General features: G+C 38.9%; 1 protein-coding gene across 1 annotated transcript; it reads left to right on the top strand.

Annotated features, from left to right (window-relative positions):
• Positions 1-341: 341 nt before the first annotated feature.
• RB195_003554 (uncharacterized protein) lies at positions 342-2396 on the top strand (the record flags this gene model as incomplete). The annotated part of the gene is made up of 4 exons (XM_064201254.1): positions 342-411; positions 2014-2086; positions 2198-2291; positions 2352-2396. 4 exons carry the CDS (start codon positions 342-344, stop codon positions 2394-2396), a joined length of 282 nt encoding a protein of 93 aa, XP_064057135.1.
• Positions 2397-15221: the final 12825 nt, after the last annotated feature.

The following is a 15221-nucleotide window of genomic DNA, read 5'->3' on the forward strand; positions in this document are numbered from 1 at the left end:
CTGGAGCTAATCAATCCGTTTGACCGGCGCTAATGCATTTGAGTTTATTTGTAGCTGATGTGTAAAGTTTATCCTCTCAGAGGTCTGGAACCATTTTATCTGGAGAGATGAAAGGCTTATTAGGCCTAACGCGTGGACTCAACCGTGCAGTCGCAGAACCTCCTAGTACTGCGTTGGATCTGCCCGGGTGCCATTTATATGAACGAAATAGATGACAATATCAAATCGATATAAGATCGGATGATAGTAGACCGCAACCTCTTCAAACAGATAATAAACTTACATGATTAGCGACTATAACGATGGCACACGAATGTGGACATCGTGATATGATATGACAGATGCAGAAGACGGAAGAGAAAAGAGTAAAGGCATCCTATCAGGAAACTGAAGATGTTGAGGTCTCTGTGGGTAAATATGGAATTCGGGATGTAGATTACATGACTCCGCTCAATTCCCCCTTCCTGCCTTCCCCCAAACCCCATACCGTCCTTAAAAACGGCTTTGGAAATATTTTTTTCGTACGAGATACGCTAGAACGCGCCAACCTCGGTTTCCTCACCAGCCTATTTATTGGTTTCACTCAAATAGACTCTTGAGCAGACCTCATCGATTCCCAACCGCTTGCTCGTGTTAGCGTTGCGTGCATAAGGTGTGTTCCTACGCTCGTCGTAGGAACAAACCTGATTCCCACGCTGTTTTTCAAAACGATTAGTGTTCACCCTGAGCTCTACATTCGTCAATAAAGACCCTAACATCGTCCATTTTGTGATACGCTGCCTTTAAGGCTGGCGGGAGAAACTTAAATTCATTAAAGCTCGCCTGGTTCTTTTTAAACTTAAAACCCCGAAAATCTTCTTTCCGGGACAAAATGGTAATTACTGATAGTGCTTGTTGGGAAATACTGTACAGCGATAAAAAAAAATTGGGAGGAGCCTACAAACTGGCGAAATTTCGTGGGAATTAGATTGAATTGACGTGCCTCCGCCGCAGTAGGAATAGGATTAAATGTAATAGGATCATAATAAAATCCAGAAAATCATAATCGCTAAATTCTTCACTGTTGCAAGAACTCTAATTTCTTTTCGTCAAGCCATCGATGACGCAGTACATTTTAAAAAATATGTATTCGGGGCTGTATGTCTTGGATTGGGTGATCGCGACGCAGGTTTGATTGGCACAAAGGAAAACTGAAGGGATCTATCGACTAGGTTAGTAAATTCTAATAACTCAGTTGAGAGAGGAGTGTGGAACTAATACCAATTAATCAGCATATATGGGTCTTGTGAAATTAGGAAGTCCTGAAATTTATCAACTAGTTATGGATAGCTACGTATGCCTAAAAGAACGAACTATTCACAAGAACGAACTTCTAAATAACTTATAAGCGCGTTTGAAGGAGAAATGGTGTCACTGCTAAAGAGGGAAAAATTCACTTATCCTATTCTTGCTCCTCTTCTAAACAACCGTTATTGTCTCGTTCTTCCGTACTGCTCTCCGAAGCAGTGGAACTTTCGAAGCAACTCCGTCAATGTTCCTAGAGATAGAAGCGAAGACAAAGAAAGTGTATTATCCTTTATGGAAAGTGAGCATTTTATAGGTGACCATGTTGATACATTTGAGAATTTCCTAAATTATGCTCAGAAAACACGCTGCAGAAATATTTCTCGACATACATGCCCTGCTTCACTATGTTCGATACACATAGTACCATATATCTGGAAATGAGTCGTAATCTATTTAGAAATTCATGAGCGATTAAATGTTTCGAAGGGGACCGTTGCCCACGGCAAGACGAGGTGGTGTCTATTGAATATGACGGTATCACACAGAAACATTACAGAGCCCATTTCGAACAACTCTTGTTGTGTTGGGCTCCGTAAAATTTCGTAGTTTTTAATAATTACTTGATCGACGGGACGGGCTGGTACTTTCGCCTGATGCGGTTGACCGCATCTTCGCCGAGAAGTGTCGCCGTTCGACGTTGTTCTGCCTAACCTTCACGGTCTAAAGGTCTAAAGGTAGAGCCCGCGCGGAATCCATCCATTCTTGACCGTTTCGTGGTCAGCGAGGCTTCGGGTCCCGCGTGAGCTGGGAATCAACACCGAAGTAACCCGTGTACCCCTGGTCGACAAGGTTCAGCAGTTCATCGCGAAAAAAAACGAAATGGTTATCATAGATTTCACGCTTTCTCTAGGTATTTGAACCAATTCGGCTGGGCTTTGGCAGCGTCCTGGACAGTAGTACCTTTTTTGCAATATCCAGGTAACTTCCGTCACACACCTGTGCAGGTAATATAGCTCATACATACCCAAAACGTATTCTCGAATGCTTAATTGCATTTAGTTCAGGCCGCACCACCCCAACAAGAAGCAGACTCCTGTACGCGGTTCTGATCTTGGAGTACAAAGATACATTCAATCAGGAAGGAAAAGAAAGGCAAAAGACAGAAAAAAACTAACACATTCAGACTTTGTCCGGCTTTGGACGTTTTTAAACGAATGAGCGCGATACACTTTTGATTTTGATCTACCTTGTTGACATTTTCAACAGGGAAGTGGAGATGAGTGACATTTGATAGATTGATATCAATTATCAGCGTAAATGGCGTGAAATCGTTCTTAATTAAACGACAACCCTCAAAGTATAATCACTGAAGCGTAGCAATATTTCACACGATGATGTTTGACTCTAAATAAATTGTTGTGGAGCAGCGGTTATCGCAAAATACGAAAATAAATGACGTTATTATTTATAGATCTGGATTTCCGACAAAGCGCGTAATTTCGTTTGCAAATCGGATATTTTTATAAAGCATCAACAATCATTTTGTATGAATGGATCATTGAACATGGATATAATTAAGTGCGATGCGATTGAGGTATGTAGATGTTTTATGAAATGAAGCTTTTTCTTCTTTTTTTTTTACCTTTCTCACAAAATGGACATGTGGCATAGTCTGTAAGCTATCTATAAAACTTTCTGGTTCTAGTCAAGCCAAAAAAATCATATAATTGAACGGAGCAACAGCAGTGTTGATTTTCATTTCTTTTTTCTACTTATGTGCTGGAAGGGGAGAAACTGAGACAGATTAAGATCCGAGAATTTTGTCTGCTCAATCTTTTTTCTTTTTTTTTAGTGGTTCAGTGAAATTCTCATCGTTCCAAAGAAGTTTTGAGTTTCTAAATAAGTAAATAAAACAATGTTGAGTTGCAATGCCGCTCTATACATATATTCGAGTCAAAACGACATGAATCACGGTGCGGTTACGTTAGCAGCTGCGCTCGTAGCGGTGCGGTGAAGCGTGACGGTTACGATCGAGATGGGACCCTTGCTAGCACAACTCGTTGCTGCAATTTGCGATAGTCCCACGTCGATTCCAACCGGTAGCTACATTGCGCCGCTTGGAAAAGAACCGCTCACATAACTGGACCGTATTTCATGTTGTTCAGACCCGACTATAGTTTAGAATGTGCTAACTAGCTTTCCAATCAAACGAGATACTGTAGACGCTTTGCTTTTACTGTGTTTTTGCAAAATTACTGCATATTTGGTGTCTGGGATAAAAGTGAATAAAACGTGCATGGATTCCCTTACCCCTTGTACATACATATAACAAATGTAAGCTACTAACTCTAACTACGGAATGCACTATCTTCCTTCCAATGCGACGTATTCTACAGAGCTGTAGCATGTTTATGAAAGTAAATTACATTTTCTGCACACTTCAAAAAGGATAAAAACCAGGAGAGATGTTAAAGTTACTTTGGAGATACGCCGAGTATTATGTTGTAGTGATAATCTCTAGAGGAAATGAAATGGTTCTCAACATTTCATATTTGGAAGAAACTTCGATGAATTCGAATGAATTCCTCAAAGACTTATCAAGGAGGCTATGTCGGAATCTCGAGAAAACTCTAAAAGTTGAGTTTCTTGCGGAACTTTAGAATCCAGTATTATTGATTTTTCCTAATATTTTTTCATATTCATTCATTTAATATTACATTCTGCTAAATGTTCCAGCCACAGTGTTCACGTTCTGTTCTCTGGATTGTTTTCTGGAAAAGTTTCACCTAGGTTAATTTTAGAATCTATTACCAGGATGATCCACGAGAAAATATTGTAGAGTTTTTTGAAAACTCGTCTTGAAGGAAAGAGAAGCAAAAATCGGCAAGTTACGTAGGAATAGTTAGCCATATGGCAACCGCAGAGCACCAACGGATTGAGCGGTGGTCTCATAAATAAATGATGTAGAACGGGTGCGTAAAACGTGAAAGAAAGAAACCGCTGAATGGGTATAACGGGATCATGAAGAAAAAGCGAGGAACTTGAAAAAAAAACTTGGTGTTTTTTTTTCTAGAAAAACACTCTGAAGCTAGAAATTTGAGAAGAAGCTTCCGAAGAAAACCTGTTTATCAATGCTCCTCGTGAGAAATTCTCGTGAGAAATTCCTCAAAATATAACAATAACAATAATAACATAACAACAACAAAAAGATAACAAGAATAATAAAAAGATTTAACGGAAAAAATACTGAACAATATTGGAACAGGGTTATAAGTTGAAATAAAGTGACGAATGGAAGTCAGAAGCGATGCAAAAATTACAACGAACATAAAATGAAATAAATAAAATAACAAAAAAGAGTGAATAAAACAGGTAAAAAAAACATAATGACAAATAATGATAATAAGAAATAAAAATAAGTAAAATAAAATAAATAAGATAACATGGTGCTAGAATAAAGCGCTTAGACAAACAAAGGCGACGGGTGTAAATTTTGATTTTTTTTTTATTTTCCAAAGCATGAATTTATCGTCATTAAATCGAAACTTTCCCATGAAATATTAGGCATTGAAAATATTTACATAAAGGGATTTTTTTAGCTTAAAAAAACTGTAGTGTAGCGAACAGATCCCTTAAGATGCATAGAAAAATGGGTTGTACAAATTGAAAAAAAATATATCTAAAAAAAATACAGCTGAAATTCGAGAATTGTGTTGTATGAATTCAGCGTATCGTGTACGAATTACTCAACAAATGATTAAACTGAAATGACAAGTCTGCCCCTATTCCACCTATGTACGTATTAAAATGAGTGAAAAATGAGATGGGGACAAATATTTGCGTTTGAATTACGTCCCACCACCGTGAAACCTAGATTTTTCATCTGTAGCGCTTACAACAAAAAGCATAATAAAAAAAACCATGGAAACTATAAGTGAACGCACAAAACAGCGAATTTATTAAGAGCAGTTTTCTGAGAATCAGCTAACCTGCGAGAGAAAGCAGCAAGCACAATCGTAAACATAAGGGAAACCGGAGATAATCACGCGTAAATGTGGTCTTATCTAGGAATTCTCTTTTCCAGAACGTTTAGTACAAAAGTTCCACTAACTAAAAAACAATAGGAGCAAACTATTGCTAGTACTAGAAAGAGAGAGGTAGGAATAGAAGAAAATGCTATATTTCTCCGAGGTGTGGATGTATCGTAATGCGGTAGGAGGTTCCGCCCCCGAGTGCACGGTGGATGGTTTCAAATTACCCTTGAATCAACAATTCTTTTCATTTTTCCGGAATCAACAGATTGGTGCCGAATTTTTATGGGAAGATAAGGGTATTGACCTAATACATTGAATATGAACAACATAAGCGTTTAGACCTCATAGGATTCTGAGCCGATATCCAGCGCATTGGGGCCTACCATACGAATTGAATAACGCCAGCATTTGGCGCCTTGTCCTCTATCTTCTTAATCTTAATTGTTTGTCTCTCTGTTGCGAGGGGATACAGTTGAAATTATTACGCTGTACACGCACAAACAAAACCGTTTGGAATGCGCAACTTTCGAATTTTCGATGAATTTCGACATAATAAGATATTATATTGATTTTTGATAAACTTTACGAGTTTCAGTCAGTGGTTACTCACAGGTTTCTCCAATCCAAGGTGAGCTTTTAGTGCTGTGGTTGGAAAACAAGAGACAGAGTTTGTCTGTATAGTTGTGGAGAAATCATCTCGTAAATTATCAATTGAATCGCCCAGAGTTTCACGTTCTGAAGAAAGCGATTTCCCGAAATGTTAGCCAATAAATCGATTGACATCCTCGTGTACAACTCATTAAAAGATCAGTACAACACCAATAAAACGTCAGATCGTAGGAAAGAATTTCTTCTTCTCACAATTTCCATGATCTATCTGAGTTTTTGGATCATATCCAGTGCAATGCATTTATCATGCGCTACACGATAAACTGAAGGAGCCCGGAAATGATCCTGGATTTTTTTGAGTCACACTGGTCCCAATGTAATAGTTCGCGCAGATAAATCTTTAAATGTTGGTTTTAGTGACGTTTTCCCAATTACTTCGAGGGCGAAGTAAATGAACCAAACATTTGATGCTTGGACTTTTACCGTACCCAGAATACGTGCCTAGAATAATTCTAGGTAAGTAAAACTTGTACGGTTTACGTACCGGAACGTATACAGGAACGTGACATCCGCAACGAAACGTAACCGCATCTGTAAATCCTGTATGATATTGGAATTATATGCAAAAATACGCTGCCTAGCTGTTAGGTGGTAGGTGAGGATTCCTGTGCATGGTAATCTCGTCAGCGATACCAATAACATTCATTTTATCCTTTCGAAGTCGTAGTGGCCTTTCTACTAGCTTCCTAAAGGCTAAAAGAAGTTTTATTATTATTATCAATATTATGACTGCTATTCTTCTTCTTCTTATTATTATTATTATTATTATTATTATTATTATTATTATTATTATTATTATTATTATTATTATTCGAAGTAGTGCTAGGCAGGGAATTCAACATGATAAAGGTCCTGAACTACGAGCTGCGCAGGAGGAGAAAAATGCTTGGAGAGCATTAAAGTGCATCGAGGATGTGAAGAAGGATAAGAACATTCGGCTCTGTGTTTATATACTCAGTACCGTTTTTCCCGCTTTGGCTTACTTCTCGGAAACTTTACGTTTTGCAAGAAAGAATCAATGTCATAGAACGCTCAACTGGAAGAAGGATGCTAGGAGTATCCGGCATTATGCAAGTGAAAGAGAGTACTCGAAGTTTGGTCCTATTTCAACGACCGGAGATCAGATACGCTGTACCTTATGCTAAGGAAAGTGAAAGAAAGTGGGCCGGACACGTGATGCGTTTCATCGCTGAACCAGAGCTGTGAGCGACTGGATACCACGTTACCACGCAATATCAAACACCCTGCAAGAAGACTCGATGGCCAAACCTTTTCACGAAGTTCTTCGAAGAGAGATTCGGTGCTCTTCGAGTCCCTCGCGAGAAGAGATAGACACTGGGCAACCCTTGCGTAATCGGAACTACTCGTAATTACTGGTACCTGCTCGAGCAAATCGAGCGAGAAAAAATTCATTGACTTGTATCTATCGTGCAAGAAAACACGGAACTACGAAGAATTTTTGTGAATACTCAAGTCTGTGGATGGTACAAGCTATTTTTTTGGTGATCTTTTATAGACTAAAAAGATTTGATTTTTCGTAAGAACTTTTTCAGTTCAAATATTGAAACCGTTAGATAGATAATTTTTCCAAAACGCATTAGGTGATCCGAAAACGTCGAAGTAAGGATATTTTCTTGAGATTTTGGTTCGTACGAGATGAATACGAATCATATGCAAAACGACGTCAACAGAATTACAGAAAACAGTTTCCGATATCTTTTGTCATTTCGAGAACACTTTCTGTGGATCAAACTGAACGTTTATCACCGATCCTGTCACATTCCACGTGAATGCATTGATGACACTTACATATTTAGCTTTAAGTAATTATTATAGTACAAAGAAGCCACCCCAAATTTCCATTAATTATATTCATGATTCATTATTCATTAACTGATCGTTAATTATAATTAAATTAATAATTAATTCGACGAACGAAAAAATACGTTGACTTGTATCTATCGTACAAGAAAACACGGAACTACGAAGAATTTTTGTGCACCCTATTCAATTATCTACGTTTCAAAACATACTCAAGTCTGTGGATTGTAGAAGATTTTTTTATTGGTAATCTTTCAGAATTCGAGAATTTAGTAACTAGAAACCAAGATGAAGAACCTATGAAGCAGAGAAGGATATAAAATATTCTCTACCGCAGACAAATTACCACGCTGCAAGTTCGTTTTTAAAATACCTGAAAGTTCTCCATTTATTTAGATTCATAAGGGTAATCCATAATTTATTGAACACATTTATCAAAATAAAAAAAAAAAACTCATGCAAGAAAAAACATAAAATATAGCGCGGTTGTCACAGCAAAGATGTCAGTGGCGGGCACAAACGATATATCGGAAAAATATTGAGTAGATCAATGTAATGACTTGTGATTGCAATTTTTTTTCTGATAGAAAGAAAAAGGCATCGAAAGTTGAGATTTGCCTACCTAGTTCTATCTAAAAGTTGATCTTTTTGATTTTTTTTATTTCACGTTATTTTATTTCTGTTAGATTTGAGCATATTTTAAGTTTAGTGTAGGAAAATCGCTCTAGAAAAAAGAATATGAGCATAGCTAGTTTTATGGACTATGGAGAATGAAAATTCATTCATTCAAAGGCAGGATATAACGAAATTGACGATCTTGGGGTCTTTGTGGGGCAGTATAGGGTTCAGGCTGTAGATTACTGGTGGCGTGACCAAGCTCAATTCTTTTAATCGTCCTAAAAACGGCAGGAGAAGCGCCCCAAATCCTATGATTTAAGGTAGAAAGCACCGTCGTTGTTTATATTCTGGTTATCTCAGAAGCTCATTCAATAGTTTAACTTGAATAGGCTGCTTAGGAGACCCCATTAATTGTTGACTGGTCGTGTACTACTTTTTAAGCAGAACCAAGATTGTTATTGATCTTTATTCTGGCTAACGTTTCGGCGTCGTCGCATTCTTCAGAGCCTTGATAGCCACAAAATCGTGATGTTAGCGGACCCCCAGTTGTCAGAGTTGCGCCGCTATTATGCTATGTTAAAAAGTAGTACACAATCAAACTCTACGATGCCAAGATTCAAAGAAGGTCAGACTTGGAACTTATCGTCGCTGGTCGCTTGTGAAAGTGTTGCGTGTACAGGTGTGGCGCGTTCTTATGTACCTCGTAGGAACTTTGGGCCGTTTCCCACGCCATTTTTTTTAACAAGATTAGAGTAAATTGAGCGTTGTCACGCCCATGCTCATAATCTACAGTCTAAACCATATGTTTTCCAGAGATACCCGAACATCGCCAATTCCGTGATAAGCCTTTGCACTCTTCCAGTCTAGTCAAGCACATGAAACGCTCTTGTTACAAATGCTACCTTAATTCTAAGTCATATACTTCATAAAGCAGAAAATACAGTAACTGCAATACTATTTATTTGTTGTAAACACCATTACTAGCTAATTTTAGTTTATGAAATAGTGACAAGATGTGTCAATGTTGTAATATCATTTTCGCCATGTCGCACGTACAGCGACAACGGAGTGCAAAGGGTTGACAATCTTGCTGTTTTTGTCAGTTAAGTGACCGACTGGAATCTAGTGTTCAATAAGCTGTGTTTTGAAATGACTTGGACATAAACGTGATGCCAGGAAGCATCTACGATCGTGGAAGAGATTGTGTGACACCGGGCGACTGATTTCTCAGCCTTCTCTCGGACATTCTCTTTTTCTCTGAAGTTCTCTGGAATGTGTTTTAAAAAAGAAAAAAGTACGGATATGCCAACGAATTGGACCTAGTCAAGCTGAGAGTGCATAGAAATCGCTGCCTATTTCTTTGAGCTGTGTTGAAAAAACAACTAATCCATGCTATTAACAAGTAATAAATAATTTCTCCAAACATTCAAGAAGTTTCTTGAGTGATTTATCTAGTCAAACAGTTCTCCTTTCATTGACTCTCACCTCATGTAAGAAAACACCCAAGGTATGAAGTATAACTACCGCTTCCCTTCCCTTTTATTCTCAAACCAGCATCATTTCTCTAAAATAAAGTGGATTTTTTGACCACATTTCCATTGTATGGGACATTTCCAAATGTTATTGTATCTCCACTATGCTCTTGTTATGTGTTCTAAGTGAACCATGCATGGAGGGAGGGTGACAAAATGACCAGTCTCACCGACTAGAGGGGCGGATGAGCCACCGAACTCTCAGATTGTCACCTAGGGCAAATAAGATCGGCACACCGTGCGGTACCTATGCTGTCTCGATAGGGTTAAGGAACTCCATGTGGGACAACATGGCAGCTCACAGAGTGTTATGAGCAGCATAAAGTCATTAGTAATTAATAAGCACTCATCATTGTTATTGAGTACTCAGAGATTCTTGGAAATATGTATTGCCTTACTTGATTTAATCGGCGGGCTGATATTATCACCTGACGAGGTTGTCCGCATCTGCGTCGAGACATATCGTCCTCTACCACAGCTTTGTAAAACCTTGATCTTAGCGAGAGTTAGCACAGAATCCATTCGTCACTATTCCATATCATGTAAAACCTCACATATCGTCTGAACTACCTACTAACGCTCAGTCCAGAAGTTTTTTTTTCAGACCAGGTGGCTTTTTGCAGCTTGAATTCGACAAAGCAATCAGGACTTGTTGAAGGAAGCGGTCTCTGGTCCCCTTAGTATTATACACGACCAAGGAAGCAAAGATGATTTTCTATAGCCACTTTCGATAGCGGTCGGAGATATTGATACCTTCCCTCATCCGCAACCGTCTGAGCAGCAGCAATGCAAGCAGCAGATGCAATCTAGTCTCTCCATCACCGAAGACGGGACTGCCCAAGTCTCCGGTCCGTACATTATGATAGTGCGAATGGCGGATAGGTAAACTCGGAACTTGACTTCGTTGGTAATTAGGGTCGACCACAGGCATTTCGTTAAGGATTTAAATGCGGAAATGACCTTAGTACATCTTTGCTTAATGTCTTCTCGTAGCTGTTGTTCTCCAGCATACATATTAGGTAACAGAACTCATCGACGGGTTCAATCGGTTCTCCAACCACTTTGATTCCTTTTCGAGGTCTCAAAGAGACCCACTCCTCCTTGCACTTACCAGGGCGTAGACGTAGTCCATAGGCTGCAGCCAGTTTCGATAGAACGTTGACTATATGGTGAAGTTTTGCGCTGCTTTGCGCGAATATAACAACACCCCGTAGTAGCTAAGACGATGTAAATAGGACACTGATCAACAGTTTTTCGCACGATGCCATCGACGGCAAATTGGAACAAGAAGGGTTCTTCCAGCTGCTCCTTGTCTTTCTCCAGTTACCACTCCAAACGGTGTGGCAAATGCGGACGATGTTCGAACTGCAGCAGCTGTTCGTTGATTTATGGCATCAAGTAAACGAACGAACTTTCCTGGTACTCCATCGGCGCAAATATCGTCGAGAAGACGTGTTCGATGAAAAGGGTCAGGAGCGACTTCAAAGTCCAGAAAGACTAATTGCGTTGGCTTCGAATATCTCTGCCAGATGTCGAACGCTCTCGGAATGAAATGACTCCAGTATTACTCTCAAATCCTTACGACAACTTCTTTAGCTATGATAGCAATTCAGCAACTCAGTTTTTTGAAGATATTTATTGAAATCTGGCTAACATTCGAATTCGCCTTCCTAGCAGACAATTACCGTCTAGCTTCTTCTCGTTTGTTTTCGATTGCTTCAATTTTTTTCCCGAAATATTCGCATGTATGTCCTATTTTTTCTGTAAAATATTGCTGTTAATAATGGACATAGATTTATGTCTGAAATTAAAAGTGGAGCTATGCATTTTCGTACATAGTCGTTAGTGCTATGTTTCCTGCAAAATAGCCATGAAGATGAGATGATTTGGATATTCACATTTCTTCTTTTATAGCCTTTCCACCCCTTAATTATAGATCTTTACAGGAGGCTTTCTAGCAGGCGGGGCCCAGTTGTGCGCCCTTGGCTCGTGAAATTACAGCAATCACCTCACCAACGTTCTATCGGTGCGCATTAGAGTGCGGTCAATTTCACAGGTTGATCACACGAGCAAGTGAAATCCATCCGAAGGTGAAAGAACATTGAGCGCAACGTATTTCTGATTGGTCCTACCGCTGCTTATATAAAAGTAGGAGAAATTTCAAATTTTTCCTACTTTTATATAAGCAGCGGTATTACCAATCAAGTTCCCTTGCGCTAAACATTTGTTTCCGGCATTCTTCACTCAGATTGTTTTTGTTTATCTTCTGGTCATGTTTTGAATCCTAAATGGTAACCAGGTTAGCCATTTATTTTTCTTGCTGCAAACAACAATGTTTTCTAATGACGCTCGGTTGTTTGCCCAAATATCTGCATGTCCATAAAGCATAATTAGATTTGAAAATCTCAACACAACCCAGCTGAAGGAGTGCGTCAGAAGATTTCTATTTGTACTTGAGCAATCCTGAGGAAAAATATCTTTCTACGGAAAAATCGGAGATGATCCATAGGCAGTGGACTGCATTGAAACTAAAAGAAACCAATCGAACTATTTTTTATTCGGGAATGTAGACTAATAAAATCAAAAAAGACATCTTTTTAATTTTGTTCAATTCCTCGCTGAAAGGTTTTACAAATTTTCTCTCAAATTTTTGTCTCTCAAAAGTTGGACATTACATAAATATGGTTAGATTTAGTGAGAAGTTTAAGGGAAGAGAAAAAGGTTTACAGAAGATAAAGAACTACTTTGAACGTTTTGCTCTGACAAAAAATTATTTTTTTAATATTTTTTTAAATGAACTAAATTTTGAACTAGACTATATCAGTGTTCTAGCAGAGGGTTGCTCCTTTCCCGTTCTCATACAACAACTTACCAAGAAACTAAACGTTTTGGTATTTCTACACGAAAAGATAAGACTAGGGATGCAGTCCACGAATACGAACACATACACACTCAATTTTTCCTAGATATCCAGAAAAATGGCGTGATAAATGTCCTTGTCGCATGACGGACGCGCATACCGTACAGATGCATGCTCTTACAGACGTGGGGCGTTGTGGGGTGCTTCGGAAGTATGTAGACGAGCGACAAGACCGAGCGTTTTTCAAGCTCTTTTTCTGGATAACTAGGGAAAATACACAGTTGGTGTAACTAGTGGATAAGAAATAACTGATAATTGATCGCAATCATATACGTGAACTACATCCTTCACTTTATTTAATCGCTGGAAATTTCCAACACTCTCAGTTTCGTGACATGCATGTAGTTTAAATTGCGATCTTCAAATAAAGAAGATCTTGCTTTCGCCGTTTTTTTCCTGTTTTTTTTTCGCTTTTTGCAAAGAAAAATGTTTTTTTTTTGTGTTCAAAAGTCTTTAGTTCTTTATAATATATGACGATCATTAGTATTTGTCCTAGCATAGATAATTCTAAATTCATAAGAAAATTTTCTGTTCAACCCCAATTCAAAGGCAATCCCTTTTGAAAGCGAGAACTGATTTTTCTGCATACAAAATGCTTCTGAAGCTCCCCATAACCACCAATATATCTCAGCCTTGAAGAAGAATAACACTGTGATGGGAGATGCTAGTCTTCCGGGCATTTTTCGTAGTTTTTAGCCAACCTGTCGTTCAGATCAGTGAAGCAATCGCTGGCACGATTGATAAATGACCAGACATAAATCAGCGGCTTTTTGCTCGTTTTTCATTACACCTCCCTCATGGGGTGCAAAAGAATTCACGAGAAGGCAAACGCCTGGAAGATTGATGAGTTTCAGTAGCATCAGGCTTCCCACCTTGTACTTAGTTTACCCGGTGGTTTTTCAATTCCTAGTTTTTCTAGGGAACTCGGAGGACTTCGTTCTGATACGAGAGCGTGTAGTCCGGCGAAGGATGCGATTCCCACTTTTTTCTCGCTTAAAATTCCCCACGAATTTTCCATAGGTTTTATGAGGAGATATGCTGCAGTTATGCTATCCATATGGTCGACTCCACGACCAATTCAGTCGTTTTTCTGCTGTTCTGACGCACATTCGTCTGGCTATTTGTAAACGTATCGCCGTCTATATAGCTTCTTTCATCATAGATGCATTCGAACTCCATTCCTTTGCTCCTCTTAATTAATACAATTATAGAGCTGTTCGCCTGTATTTTTGCACTATTCCGCCTCCCCCCGTTTCTGCTTTCTGCCAAGTTTTCTTCTCTGTCTACTGTTGTTTGGTGCACTATTCCCATTTTTATGGGAAATTCTAATAAACCTTTTTCCTGAGGACAGTCATCTACTCTTCCTGCTAAGAAGCTCCATTATCCCAGGAGTCCATTATTCAGGAGGAGTTTCGCGTTTTTGTTGTGTCATCTGAGAGCTAAATACGTCCCAACTCATGTGATACTGTAGAGAACACAGTATCGAGAAGTTCTTGAAACTCCATCGTCTTTTTGCAAAGTTCAGGCTATTCTTTCCAGTGAATGAGTAGTCTTTGTTACTCTTTCCCAGAGTAGCAGTACCCCTTTTTCTGAATACATCGATGTCTATGAATATTTACGGTAAAAATTTGATTATCATGGTCTGGTCTGTTTACTGTAGCAAAAATTAACTCAACGCTAGACTGATAAGGTTTGTTGTGCCTGCTTCCCACTTTTCGGGAGAGATTTTCTCTATATTTGTTTATTTGTATTCATTCCTTGCCTCTTACTTTAGGCACGCCTTTAAGCGTAGTAAATAAATAAATAAACAAATAAAATAAATAAATATTAGTACCATTGCTATAAAAAGGCCATTGTTTCCAAATTAAAAGAGAAGTAGAAAGTAAAAGAGAAGAGAAGTAAGTAGAAATGGTCTTCTCTTTATCTAAGCTGGTCTGACATTCTCACGTTTTTTCTCTTCTCTATGGAAATGTCGATGACGAGTGGTCCTGGATTTAAAATAAGCGTTATCCTTTTTGAGCATGAGTTGAGGCGTTGATTCTTACATTAAGAGAACAAATACGGCAGCAATTTGTTGACATTGGAAATATGAAAGGTTTGGGTGATGCAGGGGCGATTTTGGTGGCCAAGCACGGTCACACTCACCCCCTCCCTCCCCTCTATGGCCTAGAACTATTCTTTGAATTCTACGTTGACTTACTTGACTTAATCAGCACGGACTGTACTATCGCATGACGCGGTTACCAGCAACCTTACTATCCGTGAACATTGCTCAGCTAAACATTCTTGATCTACAGCAAAAGCTCGCAGAGGATTCATGCACACGTTGCTGTTCCATGT

Source organism: Necator americanus, chromosome IV, assembly GCF_031761385.1.
Source record: "Necator americanus strain Aroian chromosome IV, whole genome shotgun sequence".
Taxonomy (NCBI): Eukaryota; Metazoa; Nematoda; class Chromadorea; order Rhabditida; family Ancylostomatidae; genus Necator; species Necator americanus.